Source organism: Microplitis mediator, chromosome 10, assembly GCF_029852145.1.
Source record: "Microplitis mediator isolate UGA2020A chromosome 10, iyMicMedi2.1, whole genome shotgun sequence".
Classification (NCBI taxonomy): domain Eukaryota; kingdom Metazoa; phylum Arthropoda; class Insecta; order Hymenoptera; family Braconidae; genus Microplitis; species Microplitis mediator.
Window position 1 is genome coordinate 1,021,121 of NC_079978.1, and position 22,786 is coordinate 1,043,906.

The window sequence follows — 22,786 nt, forward strand, 5'->3', positions numbered from 1 at the left end:
ACTTTTTTTTTACCGTATTTTTTTTTTTATTCAACATCTGTACAGCGAGTTCTGCGGAATGAAGATAACTAAAATCATTGTTTATTTATACAGCTAATTTTTAAATGTTAAAAATATATCATACTACGATTAAACAATTTTTCAAATTCATATTATTTATCATTAATATTATTATTAATATTTTTTTTTTGTTATTTTTTATTATTTGTTATTTGGCTAACACATTGAGGAATCTACACCTTTACATCAATCATCATTTCATACAAGATGTTATTAAATTATTATTTTTTGTTTATTCACACGCGTTTACTTCAAATATTTAGTTGACGATAAAATATTAAAATCTTTATGAGAACTCATGTTGATGGTAAAAAATTATAGCGGCCGTGCGCCGAAAGCGTATTGATTTCGTGAGTCGTAATAATTATATTAAAAAAATAAAAATAAACTTTAATATCTTAATGATAAACAGTACAGAAAAAAAAAAGAGAAGACTGAACGCGAGTAAATAATACCGACAGCAAGATTTATTGAACGAACAAAATAATAATAAAAATATGAGCAGTCATTCATTCATATATTATCGTATTTTTAGTTATTTATCTCTTTGTCAACTATCTGTAATAATTATAATGCACAGTCATCAGTATGCAATTGTAAGAAAATTTTTTTTTCTAAGTTTTAAAAACTTCCCACGTACACTTTCACGGTGGCCGGTGGGAGCCCAGCTCCGAATAAATTCTTATTATGCATTTTATCTCTATTTATTAATTATATTTATAAGTAACCATGGATATTTTGGTACAATTATTTTTCCTTGTATAACTTGTCCCTTGCTTTTACTATTTTTTAAAATTATATTACCATTATTATTATTATTAGTATTAATATTATTATTATTAATCATTCTTTCATTTTAAAAAACATGTATCTGTTTACGTTATAATTTTTTTTCTCTCATTAAATTTCGTTTATTGTTATATTAACTCATAAATGTTATTATTCTTTAGCACGCACTTTACATACACACTAAGACGCGATTATCGTCCTTGAAAAAAAAATAAAACAAAATGAAATAAAAAATTAGGCGACCGGTTACGATTACACGGTCGATGCACTTGTTAGTATAGATAGCACTGTGGGTTTAATTTTTAAATTAAATTCTGTACGATTCAATAAATTGTAAAATTTAATTGAATGTAATGAGTACAGTGTGTATGTGTAGGAGTAGCGAGTTGATGTCTTTAGTGTAAGAGTGTAAGTTTAAAATGTGATTTTTAAATTACTGTGGTGATCAGTATCATCATCAATATTACTATACTTTATTGTTATTATTTATTTTTTATAATAATGTATATTTATATTTATATATATTTATTTATTTATATATTTACCTAATTAATTAATTATTTAATTAATTAATTAATCATGTTGTTGTTATAGTTATCATCATCAATCATCAATTAATACGTATATATGATACATTTCAAACAACGCCCCTCCTGTCAATTGTTGACGACGAGGATTCATATGAGATGTTAATCTTTTCAGTTCCAACAGAGAGTTAATAAAAATTATTTCTCCGTTTTTTATTTTTATTTATTTATTTATTATTATTATTTTTTAGACGCGAAAATGAAAAAGTTTCACATCTTAAATTAATATTTATAATTAATAATAATATTAATTAATTAATAATTGTAAAATTTATATGTATCATCAATCGTACACTTAATATAATAATAATATTATTTATTCTCATTTGAATCGTCTCCTTCAACAAAGTACAAGCGAGCTTTATTAAGAAGGGACTAAACATTCTCATATTTTATTAATATTTTTTTTTCTTTTGTTTACGTGCTGACACTGATTATACACCATACAACATAATTCATTGCCGTCAAAATTAATAAAAATTAATATACACAATAAAATTATCAGAAATTAGTCAAGGCCTCTAATATGACCTTAAGTGAACAAAGTCACTAGATTTCTTTCATTCATTTTTTATTATTATTATTATTTTTTTATTAATTTAATTTTTTTTATCGTCCCGCACTGATTACTTTAATAGTCCTGGGTGTCAAGAGTACGATTGTAGTATTTTATTATTTTCTTCTTTGCTGATAGCCGGCGGTTTTTTAAATTCTAGCCCTGCAGCTGTTCGGGCGCAATTAACAAGAGGAATATTTTATACTTCACGTTAGTATCGTCACTGCTTGATATACTTATGTTTAATTTTTTTTTATTTTTTTCATTACTTTTTTTGTTTCTTTTTTTTATTTTTTTTTATTATTTTTTTTTTTCACTAACAATGACAATTTTTATTTTCAGCTTGTATACGGAAAATTTGATGTAAACTAAGGACTAACAATTGGGCAGCGTGGTATTTAATTTTTACCTGAAACAAATATAAAATAAATTAATTTACAAAAAAACAAATTTAAATGTACAACGTGTTTAATTTAATTTAATTTTTACCAGCTCAGGGACGAGCTCGTGTCGCAGATGCAGGAGTGGCAGGAACTGGAGTGTTTGATGTTGCCGTAAGTGTCCCGCGTCGTTCAATCTCTAATTCATTCAACTTTTTCCATAATTCATCTCTCTCTTTTTCTCGTTTCTTTTCTCTATCAATTAAATAAATAAATTATTCATCTAAAAAATTAAAACAACTTTTTAAAATAATAAAAAATAATTTACTTTTGCCTCTCGGATTTATAACTGGCAGTTAGTTCATCAAAAAGCTTGCTGTTCATTTCCATAAAAGTTTTAAGAACATTATAAACAAGAGCAACAATCGTCTGGTTCCAGTGCTCCTTGCTGATCCTGTACAGCGCCGGGAACATTATTCCCATTATCACATGATTGTTTTCTTCAATCAGCGACATAATATATTCATTGTTCCAGAAATACAATGCCCTCTCTGCGACCTGTCGAAAGATACAAAAGAAAAAAAATTAAATGAATCTGTTGATATTATTGTACAATTAATTGTAATTAAAAATGACGAAATTGCTGAGGCTTTTAGTACCTGAAAGTGCGGCGACGAAACACAGCGCGCTATTTGCCTGAACAAAGGCTCTTGTATTTTAACAAATTGGCTAGGTTCTATAACATCAAGTATCTCTTCAATCTCGCCGAGAAACATCACCTCCTTCTGGCTGCATGTCTTAGGCCAGAATTTAAGAAGCCCTCGTACTACTGGTTCCGTTAGTGATGCATCTTTTTCAAGAAATTGCACCACGCAGTACGCAAGTTGCGCGTGATATAGCGATAAACATTTAACTTTATGCAGTGGTAATAGCACCTGGAAATCAATTATTATTCAATTAATTTATCAACAATCAGCTGATTAAATATTATTCATTTAAAAGTGATTGATTGGTTACCTTGACTAAAAATTGCTTATGCTCGACTTTCAGCGGGAGTGCGAATCCGTTGATAATGCTGCCTAAAATTTCCAGTAACTCTCCAACGCCATTAAAGTGCTCTGTCTCGTACACAAACCTGTCAATCCATTAATTTATAATTATCATTTACCGTTTAATAAATTTTTTTAAAGTGTCAAGATAAAAACGTTTAAAAATGCGGTCATTATTTTTACCTCAGGAAAATGTTGTTAATCTGTTTGCGTATGAAAGCTCGCAGGCCGAGAAATTTACCGTATATGCGATGCAAAACCGTTTTCAAAAAATCTCTTTCTCTTGGGTCTTCTGAGTCAAATAATTCTAGCAGCTGCAGAAAAAAGTAAAATAACAAAAATTTAATAAATCATAAATACGCATTGGATAAAAATAAATAATTACTTGTAACACGAATTTTTGGTCAATAACTTTTTTTCCAATCGCCGGCTGAAAATCCGATGACTCGAGAAAACGTAAAAAGAATTCATAGACCAGTTGTAAATGGGGCCAGCTTGCTTCTAATGTTGGATCATCCTCTTCAGGATCAAAGTCTGGATTTTCACTCGGTGGCAACGTTCGAAATAAATTTGCCGAAATCTATAAATAAAAAAAAGTAAAATTTTATTAAATATATTCATATATTAGTTTTATTTAAAATTTAAAAATATAAATTTACCATCTTGATGATCTCGGGGTAAACGGGTTCAGTAAGAACTCCACGTCCTGCTGTGATGTACTCGACCAGTTCATTGAGGGTGCTGCGCTTGATTTCCTTACCCTTGAGATCTGCAACGGGGTCCATAAAGTCGAAGGCAACGCAACATTGCTGTAGTTTTCTAATGAACAAGTCTTCCTGTTCCGACGGAGTAACATCTGTAATTAAACAAATAATACCATTTATAAATTACTGTTATTATTTTTTACGACTATTGTTAAAATATTACCGACCATTATCATCAACATTTAATTATAATTATAATATTTATTAAATAAATTTATATTAATACGGTACTTGAGCTAGTTTATTTTTTTTTCTCAAGGAAAACCTTCAACTTAAATAAATCCCGGTTTGATTTATTGCATACAAACAAACGACGTTATATAAGGCAGCAACTTTGTAAGGTCTTCCCGGTTGCTAGCTAGATATCTACAACGCATTCATCACTTATCGACAACAACAATAACAACACCAACAAATAATTGCAACCAAACAGACGAGATGATAAATAACATGAATTCATTATTTGACCCAACCGAATATAAATTTCTAAAAAAAAAATATCAATGAAGGGAGCAGAATTATTTTAAAAAATAATGTGACTTTAAAAAAATTCAAGTAAATGTTAAAAATAAAATAGTAAATAAGCAATTTAACGGGGAATGTAGGTCGATAACGTTCAACGAGACACGATTATCAGAGGGAAAAATATTTATTCAACGGTTGCGAGTTGAGATTCAACGCGAGATGAGAAGAGACATAATGAAGCAATTGCCGTTGTAGATGTGCTTGTAGTTAAAGATGTAATTTAAATCTCAGATAAAATATATATATATTTTAATATAAACTACTAAATGAAATTAACTTTAACTAAATAACCATAAAGATTTAGATTTTTATTTCTAATGACTGTAAATTGCCGCGTCACCTCGATAAAAAAATTACCATATAATTTTTGAATAAAAATAAAAAAAGAGTCAAAAATAAGAGACTTCCGGTGAATCTTGGTGGTGTTGATGGCTCGGATGGTACTCGATACCACCTACGTAGATCACCAATGACAGTATAGTGGGGTCAGCAGGGCAGTACGGTTATTTTAGTACACCCGTGTACTATGAAATTGTCCTTTGAGTCTTCTATTCTCTACGATTCGTACAATCCCCACATACATTCACACATCACAAATATAATTCTGCATCCATACTAGGGTGATTCAAAAAACAAACAAATTTTTTTTTTTTCTTCCAAACAGGTTCAAAAGTTTCGTTTAGATGAAAAAAGACGCCTGTGAAAATTAGAGCTCTTAATATTAATATTAACATTGTCCGCATTGCACTTTTCTATTTCCCATAAGAATAACATGGAAAAAATTTTTTTTACGTCTTCTGATTTTTATAAGTAGCTAACGATGCGTCATAGAAATAATTGGCAGGCATATTTTTGTAGGGAATTAAATGCTCTACAAAAAAAGATTCTTATCATTTTTTGCGAAATCTATTTGTTCAAAAGTTATTTGAGGTTGAAGTCGAATTCATATTAAATTTTGAGTTTTTCTTACTTTTCCGGCGAAACTATCAGACCTATTACAAAATATCAGGGGATCTTTTTTGTAGACAATTTTATTCCCTAGAAGTTATACCGAATGAAGTTTTTTCGAATTCCGCATTGTTTTCTAGTTATTTTCATTTTAATGTCATGCTCATAAAAAAAAATAGTCTTCTGAACGATTTTAAGAGCTTGACATTAAAATAAAAATAACTAGAAAACAATGCGGAGTTCGAAAAAACTTTATTCGGTGTAACTTCTAGGGAATGAAATTGTCTACAAAAAAGATCCCCTGATATTTTTTAATAGGTCTGATAGTTTCGCCGGAAAAGTAAGAAAAACTCAAAATTTAATAAGAATTCGACTTCAACCTCAAATAACTTTTGAACAAATAGATTCCGCAAAAAATGATAAGAATCTTTTTTTGTAGAGCATTTAATTCCCTACAAAAATATGCCTGCCAATTATTCCTATGACGCTTCGTTAGCTCCTTATAAAAATCAGAAGACATAAAAAAAATTTTTCCCATGTTATTCTTATGGAAAATAGAAAAGTGCAATGCGGACAATGTTAATATTAATATTAAGAGCTCTAATTTTCACAGGCGTCTTTTTTTATCTAAACGAAACTTTTGAACCTGTTTGGAAGAAAAAAAAAAATTTGTTTGTTTTTTGAATCACCCTAATCCATACGCTCTGTAATGTTACATACGAGAGTCAGCTCTTGTACTGCATGGAATGTACGATTATTAGCAAGAAATCAAAACAGATCGTTGGCATCTACAAAAGCTCTCTGTATATTTATCTTTAATATAAATATATCTGCAATATGTATATGAGTCTTGTCTCGGTTCTCAGTGAACACGATTATATATATGTAAGACTACAGTACACATACGAGTAATGTAAGAATTTATAACATGACCGAGAGCAAGAGATGTAGGAAGTTGGCTGCTGGCTACTGGCTCAACTAAAACTTTCATTGTTTTTTACCCTACGGTCACTGAAACTACTCGAGCTGTAATTTTTTCAGCAATAAAAAAAATATCCTGAGCTGACTTGGACAAAATAAATTAAGAAGATAGAGATTTTACTTAGTAAAAATATAAAGAACAAAGATAAAAAAGTAATAATAAGAATGAAGATAAGGTCGAGGGTTACTTTTTTTAAAACAAAGGCATTTCGTGGATAGTTCGCGTGCTTAAGCCAATCCACACGTTATTCTTATATCATACATTAGCATGTTGCTGAATAACCAAGTGGCTTATAGTAACGCGCTATATATATAAATGTATTTTTTATTTTTTTTCATTCACTTAAAACGAGAGTGACTCGAGGCTCGAGTATCAGTCTTGTGCAATTTTTCATAAAAAATACTTTATTCCTGTATTGATTCTCCAGGTGGTTAATTTTCTATCTCGCTCTTACGTCTATCCCTCGTCACAGCTTTAACCCCTGCTGCGTCTGCTACTTCTTCACCTTATCACGCTACGATGCAACGAGCTAGAGTCACCTCGAAAATTTAACTATATATATTTATATGTGTACAACACTTGAGGCGATGACGAACAAACAGCAGTGAGGTCAAAGGCTAGCCACCTTCGATGCTCTCAGTTGAATTTCATTGGCATCTGTTGGGTAAGAAGTGCTCAAGATTTCAGAAAAATAGTGTCGAAATAAATCCAACAACAACAGCAACAGAAATAGCTAATAATAAAATATCTCAGACTGATAAACCTTTGATATATATTTTTTATTTGTAATAAATAGAACAATAACCCGCGTAATAAACTTCGGCACGACATCATCATCTACGTAGCTACTTAACTTTATTTATAAATTCATTCATCAGTAAGCTTTAGCATCATAAAAACTTTATGTAGATATATATACTGGTGTCGTCTAACTAGGTTAATAATAATATTGACAAAAAATAAGTACTGCGTGGAGGTTTTAGGTGGTGAAGGTTGATTATCGGGGAGAAATAGTTTGGTTTATAATAGCCGACGCAAAGGGGAACAAGGTAGAGTAGACGAAGACGGGTGTAAGTGCAGCGAGGGAAGTTTTTAAATGTAAACGAGGAGGTGGTAGAGAAGGTGGTGGTGGTGGTGATGGTTGGTGGCGACGGTGTAGATGCCGATCGTGGTTCAACGTTATGCTACTGTACTGTACGCCGCCAGAAGTGGAAAGCGTGGAAGCAAAGAGACGGTGGCGGTCGGGGTGGTAAAGAGTCGAGAGGATTCTAGGCGGGTGGCCGAGGGCATTTTGGATCAATACTCCCACTATATGATATACCAACAGCAGCAGCTGAATTTCCCGCCGCTGCCGTCGAGACTGACTATCACACTGTTCTCTGCTCTGTACTCTACTCCACGACGACGGCCCTCTACCCCAAGAGTAAACGTTCCTCCACCAGCACCACCATCGGTCACCAACCTACCTTACCATCGCGTATGCTCTATCATCATTTATTATTATTATTATCATCATCATTATTAATTCCCTTATCATTATTATGTTACGTTATTATGATTAATATTATTATGATTGATATTGGGTATATTCCGGTGGACGGAGTTTGCGTTACTCCAAACTCCATTCTGTTCTCTCTGTTATTTTGTTATTCATGGGGATTGTCTTGGTATTATATAGAGTAGTTGTACTTTGGCATAGATATTGTATTATATATGTAATGCTACTGGACTCATATTATTGTGTGGGCGTAAACGGATACGGAAAAGCACGAGGATCTAGTCTCTCTACTCTCCTGTATATATATATTATATATAAATATATAATATACATGCACTCAATACTACTCTTGTAGCTCGTCGTCGTCGTCGACGTCGTCGGTTTACGTTGTTGTATGCTACAGTAGTTATCACGAGAGCGTATGAGCATCCCCGCATCGATCGCAGCAAGGACATTGCGCCGAAGAATTACGTCACGTCGATCGACACGTGCTCTATGAAAACTCGATGGTGAACTCGACGGTGATAGTAAATTTTATATATACACATATATTTGGAATTTTGTCTCTTTTTATCGGCCTTTCGTACATAATATATATATGTATATAACATACATATGTTATATATACGCAACTGCCTGAAACAATTTTATATTGTTTGTCTATATGTGAACATATTTTTTTTTCTTTATAAATAAATATATTTTACGAGAGATAATAATTGAATTGTATGTTTTTTTTTTGTTTTGTAGATAACGATTACTATCAAGTTTTATTCCACCGCTGATAATAGTTCATTGGTTGTAATTGATTAATGAAAAAATAATATTTAACGGCCTTGGTATTGACAAAAAAAACATGAGTTATATCAAGTAAAATATGAGATGAGATGAAAAAAGATGCATACATATATATATACATATACAGATAGATAGAGAGCAGTTGGATGTTGATATGTAATTTCTGCAGTTGTGATCTTGACAGTGACCGACTAGATCATTGCTATAGTCAATTGGATACGCAGCTGACGTATTATCATAGCTCATAATCATTAAATTTTTTTTTATCACCAACTAAATTATAATGTTGAAAAAAAAAAAGAATTAAAGATAATTGACAGTTTTACTTTCGTAGAATATTGAACTGACGGAAGTGAATGCATAAATGTATATTGGCATGTATATATATATGTGAGAGGTATAATAGTTTTTAAAAGATTTTTAAGTGAAATATTAGGGGGTGGTACTCCACCTATAAGCACCAGGGAGAGTAGATGGACTGTGAAAGCATTAGTATCGTCCATTAAACATTGTAATTAGATATTAGCTCCAGGGAGTTTCTACGTTCAAACATAGCATGCAAGTTTGTATTCTCATATTTCCACTTTGTTTAATGATTTAATGTCATTACGACTATTTTTTGTCTTCATTTATTAATATTATCATTCAAACAGGCATTCTGTCAACTAACTAAATATAAATAATTATTTATTACTTTCTACTGTTCAAAATTTTATTTTTCCCAACACCAATTTTCCTGACACTGAAGTTACCCGACGTCTAATAATTTATGGTTTTTTTTTTAAACCCAATAAACTAAAAAAAAAATATTTAAAAAATTGCACCTGTAGCTTATGGAATTTTCCACACGTGCATATTTTCAGTTTTTTTTTTAATTGTTGAAAAAAATCCGAAAATTGTTAATTGTCTACCAACTCCATGATCATTAATTTTATTTTGCTCCAAGTTTTTCTTTAACAAAAACTTTGAACGCAAAATAAATTTAGCAATTCAAGATTTTTATTTTTTTGATAAAAAAAAAACGGTAACAAAGTTTCCATTTACTATGCAAGTGCAACCAGAATAGTAATGAGTGGGAAAGAGAAAAAAATGACAGCTCTTTTTAAATAAAACATGAGCGTAATAAAAGTTAATTATTTAATAAATTTAAAAAGTTTTTTTTTGTAGTTATTATTGTATTATTTGTATCAGTGTATGAGCAATTTAGTATTAAAGTTAAAATTACCACGTGAAACAAATCAGGGAGAATCCAAACAAGTTGGAAGGACAAGTGTTAGTCATAGTTCAGTGAGTAGGAAGATACTGTTCCAAGTCTGCGTAGGTTATAAGCTGCTATGCTGCACGTTTAGCAATAATTTAAATTCAAAAATCCGTAAATCCGTAAATACATAATCTATATTTAATTCTTTTATCTGAAAGTAATCTTCAAATAATTCAATTGTTACAAAACAAATAATAATAACCATTAATGTTATTATCCAATTATATAATTAATTTAAAAGTTTATCTCACAGATAATTATATATTTATTTTAAAAACAATCGCAGTAGAATATTAAATTAGATGATGTAATATTTTGAGTTGTAATTTACCGCTTTAAATTCAATTTTATCTGCCCAGATTGAATCACTTGATTATTAATATCTAATAAAGAAAAATAATCTACGGACTTGCAGCTCCGTTTTCATAAATTTAAATTATTTTATAAAATTTACACTCCAAAAATAAATAAACATTAGTGATAATAATAATAATGATCAAGTATGAGTATGGACTCAAGTTGACTGTAAGAGTCTATTGGTTAAAGTTTTTGACGTTAAGGATTTATTTATAGTTAAAAGTTATTATAGATCCTGGCACACAGAGTCATGATAGTTTGAAATCAGTAGAGGTTAGGAATAGCAGCATGCCAAGAGTCCTGTCTATAGATGTATATAAAACTATGTCAAAATACCGTTGACGATATCAAAATAATAATAATAATAATAAATAAATTTAAAAATAAGTAGTTATTTAATTAATTATTTGAAATAAAATATTATTTTTTACCTTTAAGCTGAGGTAGCTGCTGAAGCTCGACGTCCTGCGAATTGCGATATCGCGAGGAGCCTTGTGATTTTTTCGACTTCTTTTTAAGGGATCGCTTGGCAAATGGATCTATCCGATCAACAAACGTCCCAGATGACATGTTGGTTGTTAGATTTGAGGCACTGCGGATGCTGGATGGATTATTTAAATCACCGGCGTCACGCTCGTGCCTCGAATCCGTATCTTTGGCTGAGATCGTGGCGGCTATACTTTACAATAACAAGGACCACCCTGATGAGCCGGTGGCTGCATTCCTCAATTTAAATTACACTATTTATCATACACACCAGCAGTACTTTTATTATTATTTAAATAATAATAATAATAATATTAAACAATAATAATAATGTCACAGGAAAATGTCTCTGACAGGTTACAGGTATTGTTCTAGAAGTTTTTCACCAGTCGATCTGCTATTTTTTCACAAGTGTCTGCTGGGAATAAAAAGTTGTTTTCAATGACTGAGAAATTAGTCCACGGTGATGACGATGACGATGACGATGGTGATGATGAGCGAGGCGTTGTCACCAACACACGAGTCTCCACAAAATAGACCGTCTCAAAGATTCAATTATTTTTCTTGATTTTTTATTTTATCTCACGTGCGTTTACTGAGTGTTTTTATGTCACAAGAGAGGTTACCTCGTGACCACGCGTTCCATCTAATAAAAAGTATAAGGTACTCGATTAAATTATCGTTTAATTAAATATGTTTTTTTTATCTTGTTACTTGTTATTATAAATAATCTATCAAATGGATGACTGCAAGTGTTGCTACCACGCACTTCCGTAAGAACACGCTCTCGTTTACTGAATAGTCCTCACCGAATATTAATTAATGGCCACGGCGACGTAGACGCGGAAAACCGTACGTTTAATAGCGTGTTTTATTGTACCACGCGTAGAAAAAAAAAAAGGCCAAGTATAATATGTATAAATATATATACAGGTATATATACATATATATATTTATCTCTATGTTATGTATAGATATAGATATACACACACATACATAATACACGTACGGTACACGCACACGCCCCGTCGTTCGCCTTTTTTTTATTTAATATTATTTTATTTTACTACTTTTTTTTTATTCACTCGGTGAGAATTCGATAGCCGGGACCGGCTACGCGCCCGTCCGGATGCCGGAGTCCCGGAGAGAAAGAGTAAGAATTACCAAGAGAAAATAAGAGTGAGAAAGATAAAGGACAAGTATATATGAGAATAAGAAAGAGAAAGAGAGAGAGAGAGAAGCCCCGTTATATCACGCCTCGTACGGCCGTACGTTCTTCTCTACTCTTTTTTTATTACTGAATCCTAGTTCCTATACACTGTGTACTAGGTCCTCCTAATAATTTTATTACATATATACACACATGCATACATATATTATGTACATATGTATATATATATATTTAATTGCAATGATAATTTGTAAATCACGATTTTAGTTGCAGACGACTGACGACAATTTAATATTGTGTCTAGTTGCGTGTGACAGATAAATATATTTTACCAAGTATAGTTACTTTATATATGTCTATATATATTTATAAATATATATATGTGCTTTTCTTTCTTTTTTCTTTTTTTTTTTTTTGTTATCAACAACCAAGTCACTAGTCTTGCTGGATGATAAAAAGTAAAAAAATCCGATCAACTGATTAAAACGACAGACATGGAGGCTCTCTAGAACAGCACTCGGCCGCCATCAGCTGCTCGTTGCGGATGAGCTTGTTTCATTTTTGTACCGCAACGAGGGCGCCGAGACCTCCCGGGACGCGTTCAACCATTGTCCACCAACCGCGTCTTCTTCTTATTTATTCTTTTCTTCTTTTTATTTATTATTATTTTATTTCTTTAAAACTTCAATGCTGCATCAACGTTCCTCTGCACACTGTACTGCAATATATCTATATATATAAATATATATTGTACTGTATATTAATTATATATATATATACTCATCCCCAGTACAGACATAGGCTACGACACACTCACACACACACACAACACGAGACGATCTGACGACAAGAGACGATGAGGTTTTGTTAAAAACACTTTGTCCAAGTGTTGTAATTATTATAATTATTGCAATTATTGCAATCCTAATATTTATGTCATTTGGCGTAATAGCCCACAATTAATGCCTCTTTAAAAATTAATTAAACCAACAAAAACTGTAACAATTCTTGCACACCCGTCGCCCTTCACTTATCAAGAAAAACCCCCGTCGAGAGGTGCCCCTTCTGTGCCTCAAAATAGTAATGTTCGCTCGGCAATCATCGTACGAACTTTCACGATCATGCGCAGTCATTACAGATGCCGCCACTGTACAAACATCTCTTTATTTGTCTCACATATTTAAATTTAAATAAAATACTTAATTAATTATATTAATTATCAGTTTATAAAAAATAACAATCAATTTTCGAGCTAATAACTTTTTAAATTTAAATTATATTTGAAATTTACCGCGCATTGACGCGCAGTATTCAAATATTACGCCGCGCAAAAGCACATGCGCTGCCGTTGCAGGAGTTGACTATTTTCGATGCTGCTGCAACGGAGAATTTTAAATGATTGTATTAAATTACTGAAATTATTTAACAGTTGATAATGTAGTTTAACAGTTTCGACATATATATTTATGTTACCTATGCAATTTAATTGATTAATTCTATAAATAATTGGTTTTATCTTGATCGCGATAAAAAATAATTTCCACACAAAAGTCATATGTGTAATTAATAAAATGTACAATGAGAGCTGTAGTATTGATCGTAATAAATTATTAAACTTAACCTAATAATTTATAAGTAAATAAATAAAAATAAATAAACAGACAATGAATTTTCTGGAACGATGTCCGGGTATGTACTGTGGCCGCGAGCTACTTTTTGATGGAAATTGGACTGACTGCGGTGCTTGTCCACGAGGATTCCGTACCAATTCATCATCAGCATGTGTACCCTGTGATGACATGCTCATTTTTTATGACTGGCTGTACTTGGGATTCATGGCATTGCTTGCACTAGTGTTGCACTGGTTCTGCATTGACATGGTGGCACTGAGACGTAACATACCCCTAGAAGTAATTGTTATTCACTTGTCAGCTCTCTTTGAAATCACATGTGCGTCACTGATTACCCTACAAGTGACTAATCCTGTTGGATCATATCAAGTAAAATCATGCAGGGCCAGAAAATTATCTGACTGGTACACTTTGCTACACAACCCGACTCCAAATTATGAGACTTCGCTGCACTGTACTCAGGAAGCTGTCTACCCACTGTTAGTATTCAGTTCAATTCTCATATTTACATATTTATCTGTTACTTAAACGTCATATTCTTCTTCTAGGTATACAATGGTTTTTATTTTCTACTCCCTCAGTGTAACCATCATGTTGTTGGTAAGACCTTTGCTCGTAAGAAGATATTTACCTAAACAAGGTAAATATTCTATTTATGCTGCTCTGTATTTTTTTCCCGTCCTCACATTACTGCACGCGGTTGGAGGCGGATTGATATGTAAGTTGGTCTATATGTTTATTTCATAAAAATTCAAATTAATAAAATAATAAATTAATTATAAATTTACAGACTACTCGTTCCCGTACATTATAATTATTTTATCAGTCTTATCAAATGCAGCACATTTTGCGTTTAAATTAAACCAGGTATCAGTCAATTTTATATAATTTAAATAAATGTTAATTGATAAAATTGGGCGCCAATAAAGCACACTCAGCGCTTTCGCGCTTGAGGTGTGCAATTAATAATTTATATATTTCAGACAATGAAATCATTATTATTAAGTTCAGTGTCAGATGTCAGAAATGTTATTGTAATTCTTGGACACTGGCTGTTACATGGATACGGAATAATGTCAGTTGCAACATTACGCGGTGTAAATATCCATCCCTCGATGCTTCTTCTGGTACCTCTGCCAGCGTTTTTTTACATACTTACCGCGAGGTTTACTGATCCGCATAAACTTCATGCTGAATAATTTACGAGTACTAATTACAATACAGGGTAATTCTTATTATTTTTATTTTAATTGTTTATTAAAATCTATACTCTATAGTTTCTCTACAATTTTTTGTTTATTTTTATTATCATTTAAATTCAATAAGAGAAATCTCATAATTAACTCGCAAAATTGATTACGATGATTGTAAAAAATATCTGCTTCAAAAATTTGACACGTGACGACAAAAAGTAAATTACAAATAATTGTAAATTAAGTCATTCAAACGATTTTTAAATTAAAATTACTTGTTTAGGACGGAAAGAAGAAAAATTTCCTATGGCTCCTTGGACCAACACCTGTACGTCGTATTTATATAAAAAAAGGCTGACAAAAAAAAAATTTATGTCATCCTTTGAAAAGACATCTCTAAGCGTCTCAGTGCTACTTGGGAATATAGAGTATTTGTTATTTTGTTTTTTAAATTAAATAGAAAAAAAAATACAATTTTTATATTGATGCTGTGATTAACGTTTTATTAATATTTCGGCTAATTAAATATACTTAAGCCTCACACAATTGAGTAAATGCATTCTTAATGTCGCAGTATTATTTATTAATTTCAAATTAATCCTTCTTCACTGGTACAAACATCAGTACCAAAGTACTCTTCGTAGCCATTGGAATTTTATTTGAGAAATACGTTCTAAAAAAAATAAAAAAGTGTTTACTATTTCATTAATTTTTGTTACTTTGTAAATAAATATACAAACAGATCATTGACATATTAATTATTTAAATAAAATACTTACGGAGCGACAGTTGTTTTATTTTCAGCGTAATTTTCACTGTAACCAACCACATTGAGCTCTGAAGGTACTGATTCAATTTCCGAAACATCTATTTCCGTATTTTGATCAGAGCTTTGGTAGACCACTAAATATCCTGGCGATCCAGGCTTTATCCTATTGAATAAATTAATTTTATAATAATTATCTAATATTTAAAATAAGTGATGTAATTTATAATTTATGTTAGTAATGAGGCATAGCACATGCACGTTAGCAGATAAAAAATAAACTCACCCATTCCTAAATCACACAATGCGCATGAAAAAAAGGCAAACAAAAGATTAATTAATTAAATAAAACACTGATAATAATAACTATTTACAAGTAAATAGATATTATTACTATTTACATTGTGTTTAAAAACACACAATGAATCTTTGATAATAATTGTTGATAAATCGTGAGAAGAAATAACTCAGGATACAGTCAATTGAGTCAATTAAAGTGATTGATCATGTGATAAAAATTATTTCAATTATTACCACCACCACCACCACACATCATTTTGTTACGAAAAAAAGTTTTAAAAACCCAAGCTAATTATAACCCAGTCAATACTAATAATTTTGACAAATAATTTACCTGGTGTATGCGAAAACTGTTCCATTGATAATATGGCTTGTAAAATTGCCATATAAAAATGTGTCTTCGTATCGTTTTTCTACGATGGCACCAAAATATTCTCTTGCTGGCAGTACATCATTTAATTTCAGTACTGGAGTTCCTGGTAAGAGCAGTGTCATTGTTATCAAGCTGTCCGCCACATTTGGCTCCATACGTTTTCTTAAAGGCGTTTTGCCATTGACCTGCGAATAAAATATTATTTAAATAAAATAAATCTTAACAGGTCATGTAAATATAAATTATTTATGATACTTTGATGTAAGTAAATAAATAAGTAATAAAGATAAAAACACTTACATCCCATCCTGGCCATGAAACATTAACGCTAGATATCCAAGATGACATGTCAGTTTTTAGAGTCTTAGCATCAATGTTTGCATTGGCGTCAATTAAAAACTGTGAATTTTGTGGTAAATCAATGAGTCTTTGATGCTCATTGATAATAGTCAGTATATCATATTTGATATCATCAGACATTGCGAATAGTGTATCTTTGTTGGTCTCATTACTATTAATATTATCGCGCCACTGCTTAATAATTTTAATATTGTCCTGGCGGTCTTTGGTGTGAGCATGGGAATAATATTCGTAATCCTCTGGATCAACAACAACTCGAGAGCCGCCTTGTTCATCATGACGTTCAGGGTCTTCAGTCAAGTATCGTGTGTTACCTAGACGGAATCCCTTGATACCGAGGTCCAACCAGAATTTGAATATTTCATTGAACTCGTTGATGACTTTAGTGTTGTTGAAGTTTAGGTCCGGCGTTGATTCATTGAACTGATGCAAATAATATTGCTGACGTTGATCGTGCCATGTCCAGGCTCGTTTGCTGTAGACACTCCGCCAATTGCTGGGTTCCTTACGAACGCCATCAGCTCCCAGCAGACCATCAGCCCAAACATAGTAGTCAGTGTATGGCTCTTCGCGCTTTACAGATTTTTCAAACCACAAGTGCTTCATTGATGACTGATTGGGGTCCAACTCCAGCACAACATTTATGTCGCGAGTTTTAGCTGAGTCAATTATTTCTTTGACATTGTTCACATTGCCGACTTGTGGGTCAACGTCAATAAAACTTTCCGTAGCACCAGGCCCGCCCTTTAGAAACGATGACAGCGAAACAATTTGAACATGCTCGGCTTTCAATTGATCTAAAATATTTTGAATGGCATCCAGAGATTTTCCATTGATATCCGCTGGCTCTAATTGAACAATCGGACTCTTTTCCCACCATTTTTTGGGCGTTGGTGCTTGACATTTAGGCGCTAATACAATGATAGCTATTGCACCGACCAGCATCGCTACCCACAGCATCCAAAACGCACCAAACAGTATCCATCTTAACTTAACCCAAAATGGGTCATCAGCATACATCATCAATTCTTCTTTGCTCAATCCAGCAACAGTTTTTTTAACCTGCTTCATATCGACCTTTGCATCCCCGTTCTCAGATATAAATATCACCTAAAAAAAAATTAATTGTTTAATTTTATAAACTTTCATTAGAACGGAGCCAGATGATGCAATACAGCAGACAATAATTTAAGTTTAATAAAAAGTAAAATATTTCACTAGCAAAAAAAAATTACAGTTATTGATTGTGTCACTGTAAAGACCTTAATGATCTATAAATAAATATATTGAAGTGTAAAATATTTACAGAAAGAATAAAAATTAAATTACCTCGGATGTATTTTTAGTCGGCTCATCGTTGGATTGTTCATTGAGCATTTTTTCGTCAGCTCCATCCCCAACCTCAAGCTCAGCATCATTTTTCCCCATTTTCGCTTTTGGAGTTTCACTGAGGCTAGTTAACTCAAGTTTAACTTTACTATTACCGTCAAGTGTTAAACTGTCCTCAGGCAATGCCTTATACGTGGCAACTGAACCATTCGTGGTACTATTCACCTCAGGCGCACTCTCTAAATTCAATTTCCCTCTCTCCATTATTTAACAATAATATTCAGGGACGTTTTAAATGCATATAAAGACACTGCGCTTCACTGGATTCTTCAGTTCGGTTCGAACAACAGATTCTGCGGATTTTTATTTTGAAAAATTTTTAGCGCAAGAGCATATGGCACCATGCAATAAAACGCTGCACAAGCAAATGCTCTATATTACGCACTCACTTCCTTCTGTATGAACAAATCAGTTGACCGTTACCCCCTTGCACATATAATATATGTACCAGCAGATTTATTTTTACTTACTTGCTACGCCAATGATTTATGCTTTCAAAAAAAATCAAGTCTCTTTTCCGCAAATTACAAAAATAAGGAAACAAAATTTTAAAAATAATAAATATTTTTTTTTAACATTTACATTTACAAAATATTTATTACACAATTTAATTGATTGCAACTTTTCAGCAGAACTTGATACTGCCTAATGATTTAGTTTCTTATCATTTGATATTTATAGTACTCCAGATATATGTAAATTAGTTTGGTGGGAACTGTGTACATTTAAATAATCTATCATTATTATTATTAATTTTTTTTTTAGTCATGTAAATTTATGATCTTCTATTTGATCAAATGGTAAATATACAGTAATAATTATATGAAAATTACAAAATTTATAATTTATTCAGTTATTTTTGGTGTTGATTTAAAAAAACCTGAGAATTAGTTTACATTTTTTTATGATCCTGAAGTTAGCAGACATTTAAAAATTTTTGAATTTTCGTTTTGCAATAAATCAACTGCAAAAAAATAATATAAAAATATGCACATGTAGAAAATTTAAAAAACTACAGGTGCAATTTTTTCAAATATTTTTTTTTTAATTTTTTATCGTCTAAAAAAAAATCCAAAAATTATTAGACGTCTGCTAACTTCAGTATCATATTTTTTTTATGATAGTAAAGTTAGCAAACATTTAAAATTAAAAAAAATTTTTATTGATAGATAAATAATGAAAAAAAAATATTTCTAAAAAAATGCACATGTCGGAAATTTCATAAACTATACGCGCAATTTTCCAAAATATTCTTTTTAATGTTTATTTTTTTGTTAAAAAAAATCTAAAAATTTTAAAATGTCTGCTAACTTTATTGTCATTTTTTTTTTAAGATTAAATTTTATCGTCTAATTTAAAATTCCATACGATAGCGCGCGTGTTTTATTGTTACCACATTTAAAAATAAAGTAAAGTAAAAAAATATGACTTTTAAATTTTATGAACCATTTTGTGTATTTTAAATAATACATTTTATTTATTACTCTATTGGCGAATTATTATTATCTTTTGGACACAGTGATTGTATTAAACAAAAGTCAATAATTATTAAAAAAATAATTACTACAAGTAACGCTGACCAAAATACCCAGAATAAAAATAATCGTAATTTAATCCAACAAGGTTTTGCCACCAGATATTCATAATCTTCGCCCAGTTCTAAAACAAATAATTTTTTTAAACACAAAATCAAAATTAAAATTAAAATGAATTATTTATAAAATAAAAACTCACCACTTTTGAAAATTTTATAATTCAAATCATCAAAGCATAATCGATGATCAAGTAAATGAAGCTTCTCATTACTCCACATATTTATATATTATTTATATTATCAATACTGATAATTAATATTTAAAATGCAATTTATTTAATTAATTAATTAATGTTGGTAAATAATTGATAAAAAAATGATTTAAAATGACAATTTTATTTATTTAAAATAAAAAATAGCGTTCATGTCGGGTGAAAATTTAGCTGGACACTTTAGTCGTGCATACGTTTTGTACATTAACCAAAGAATAAAAGAGAATGACATTCTATCACTCCGCTGTACATTAATTATATATATTTAACAAAAAAAATAAAAATAATCTTCTTAAAAAGTAACATCTGTTTAATTACTCGTGACTAAATCTGCTTCACATTGACTTATAATACGTATTTACAATCAATTATTTATTTATTCTATTGTCGTTTGGTAAAAATAGTAATAATCCTTTCCCTATGGACGTAAATATACAATCTGTTCTAAAAATAATTAATAACAAATGATATCAATATTTTTCCCATTTGTTTTCATTTCATTTAAATTAAATGAACGTATTTACATTCGCATGATTTAGTTTATTTTTTTTCCCTTGATAATTATATCTACAGCAAGCTTTTAAATAAGTGTTTATTGTTTACTGAATATGCAGGAGTTTTACTGCCGATAACTTTTTTTTTTTTTAATTTGTAATATGCGCGTAAAGGTCGATAGCGATAACGCTTATTCATTAAGAGCTTGATTACTTTTAAGGTCGTAGTATAAGAGCTACATTTGATATAAATTGTCTTGTTATTTTTACACAATAAAAATATTCAATTATTGCATGATACTGGAGCTAGCTGACGTTTAATAATTTTTGGATTTTTTTTTAGACGGTAAATTATAAAAAAGAAAAATTTTGAAAAAATTGCACCTATAGTTTATTAAATTTCCTACATGTGCATATTTTTAATTTTTATTTTTTCGTAATTGATTTGTTGAAAAAAAAATCCGAAAATTTTTAATTGTCTGCTAACTTCAGGATCATATTATTGCATGTCCAAGTTTATCGTCATTTTAATTACTTTAAAAAAAGAAATTTACTAGTCTATTTACATTTAAAAAGTTTATTGCACCTTTTTGGTCCTAGGCCCGACAATACTTTGACGTATTTTTGGCACGATTTCGGTAAAAATAATAGTCCCTAAAAATACTAAGCCTGTACCAATCCAATGGTAAATACTAAATGAATTTTGGAAATAAACTACAGAAAATAATAGGGAAAAAAATTTACGTAAAGTTACGACTAATGTTACTGTCAATGATGAGCATTCCGTTGTCAGCACAAACACTGAGCTGATGCACATAAATCTGATCCATTTGTTAAAGAAAACATAAATTATTTAAATTGTTAATTACATAATTTGTCAAGTCATGCTGACAGTTCTTTTACTAAAGATAAAAATAATTATTATGTAAAAGGATACTGAGTCACGACGTTTCCAATCAAGTAGACAATAGTCTTTGGTGAGTAAATTCCAAGGATTGGAATTAATATTGGATCTGATTTGAGAGCCAGTAGCGCGTGGTCCCAAATATTTGAGCTCAGTGTCAAGAAAAATGGAAGAGGTAGTAAGTGCTGAAATAAATTGAGTATTTAATTGATAATTAATCTACCGATGATGGATAATTGGTGGTAAAAAAATGACTTACGGTGTAGTAAAGAGCTTCGTATGGATGTTTGCCGTATTTAGCGTACAGTTCTTCTTGGTACAGTCCCATTCTGGCAGAAATAAATAAGGCGAGGGTCAACAAGGCGATTCCAAGGCTCCACCAAAATAAAATTTCCATTTGGGTCGGTGGTACTCCATCTTTTATTATTTTTTGAGTTGATTTGACTTCATTACCACTTACTATTGTACATATTATTATTCCTACAGTTATCATAAATACTGAAAGGTATTTACTGAATACGTATTTCTTTTTTAAAATAATTATTCCCATTATCATGTTGGCTATTAATGAACCCTAGAAAAAAAATATTTTATTGTTAATAATTGGAAATTTACTAAATTTAAAATTTAAAATTTAAAATTTAAAAATAAACTTACCGCTCTAAATATCATATGAAGAGGCATTGGTATATTAAAATCAAATGCATAATTATTACAGACACTTGTTACAAAAAACATAAATACCAATATCATGTAGTCTTTAATTCCTATTCTAGGTTTTACAGTTCCAAATTTTGATGTAAATATGAAACCTTCTAATGAAATTAAAAGAAATTGTGAAAACGTTATGAGGTTTCCGCTACCAGGATCTTCTCTGAAAAATAAATAAATAAATCATAAAAATTATCTAATATTTTACTTAACAACTTCACGTTTAAATGACACTTGTCATCACTTCAGTTTTATCTAATGTAATATAAAAATTACGTCATAGAAAAAAAAAATAACTCGATATCACGTACTTGCAATAATACAAGTAATAAAATATAAATAAAAGTACTTACTTAACTAACAACTCGAGAAATATGACATTTGTACAGCATCCTAAAAATACTAGACCTATTGCAGCTGCCACTTTCATTTTTATTCAATTTTATCTACGGTTAATTAAAAAAATAAGTGATGAGATTTTAAAAAATTAAAATAACCTACAAATGATGTAAACACTCAGCAAGATCGCACGAGACTGACGTTTAATGTTGACGTTGTGGTTGTGACGTTGATTTTTACTTTTTTAAAATTTATTTTTTTTGCACACACGCGCATGTCAAGGAGATTTTCATTGAGCGAAGAATAAAA

The 22,786-nt window shown here is 30.7% G+C and overlaps 4 protein-coding genes across 7 annotated transcripts; 1 reads left to right on the forward strand and 3 right to left on the reverse strand.

Moving 5' to 3' along the window:
- Positions 1-368: 368 nt before the first annotated feature.
- LOC130676272 (serine/threonine-protein phosphatase 2A 56 kDa regulatory subunit epsilon isoform) lies at positions 369-13,284 on the reverse strand. 4 transcript variants are annotated; one of them, XM_057482410.1, is made up of 10 exons: positions 12,557-13,284; positions 10,986-11,458; positions 4,081-4,277; positions 3,807-4,001; positions 3,605-3,735; positions 3,390-3,507; positions 3,032-3,307; positions 2,701-2,930; positions 2,482-2,627; positions 369-2,401 (listed from the first exon to the last, which is right to left on the reverse strand). In XM_057482410.1, exons 2-9 carry the CDS (start codon positions 11,122-11,124, stop codon positions 2,486-2,488), a joined length of 1,428 nt encoding a protein of 475 aa, XP_057338393.1. In that variant the 5' UTR covers positions 11,125-11,458; positions 12,557-13,284; the 3' UTR covers positions 369-2,401; positions 2,482-2,485. The 4 variants fall into 4 exon arrangements, with proteins under 4 accessions (XP_057338393.1, XP_057338390.1, XP_057338391.1 ...); XM_057482407.1 differs by having other exon boundaries at positions 10,986-11,686; XM_057482408.1 differs by having other exon boundaries at positions 10,986-11,686; positions 12,544-13,284.
- A 271-nt stretch (positions 13,285-13,555) lies between these two features.
- On the forward strand, positions 13,556-15,785 carry LOC130676276 (JNK1/MAPK8-associated membrane protein). The gene is made up of 5 exons (XM_057482413.1): positions 13,556-14,321; positions 14,391-14,560; positions 14,633-14,709; positions 14,826-15,067; positions 15,319-15,785. Exons 1-4 carry the CDS (start codon positions 13,876-13,878, stop codon positions 15,039-15,041), a joined length of 909 nt encoding a protein of 302 aa, XP_057338396.1. The 5' UTR covers positions 13,556-13,875; the 3' UTR covers positions 15,042-15,067; positions 15,319-15,785.
- Positions 15,567-18,635, reverse strand: LOC130676267 (maltase 2-like). The gene is made up of 5 exons (XM_057482398.1): positions 18,164-18,635; positions 16,775-17,944; positions 16,436-16,659; positions 15,815-15,967; positions 15,567-15,708 (listed from the first exon to the last, which is right to left on the reverse strand). The coding sequence occupies exons 1-5, from the start codon at positions 18,425-18,427 to the stop codon at positions 15,630-15,632; spliced, it is 1,890 nt and encodes a 629-aa protein (XP_057338381.1). The 5' UTR covers positions 18,428-18,635; the 3' UTR covers positions 15,567-15,629.
- A 1,499-nt stretch (positions 18,636-20,134) lies between these two features.
- Positions 20,135-22,699, reverse strand: LOC130675691 (UDP-xylose and UDP-N-acetylglucosamine transporter-like). The gene is made up of 5 exons (XM_057481513.1): positions 22,492-22,699; positions 22,085-22,301; positions 21,687-22,001; positions 21,461-21,612; positions 20,135-21,344 (listed from the first exon to the last, which is right to left on the reverse strand). The coding sequence occupies exons 1-5, from the start codon at positions 22,566-22,568 to the stop codon at positions 21,101-21,103; spliced, it is 1,005 nt and encodes a 334-aa protein (XP_057337496.1). The 5' UTR covers positions 22,569-22,699; the 3' UTR covers positions 20,135-21,100.
- Between the last annotated feature and the right edge of the window lie 87 nt (positions 22,700-22,786).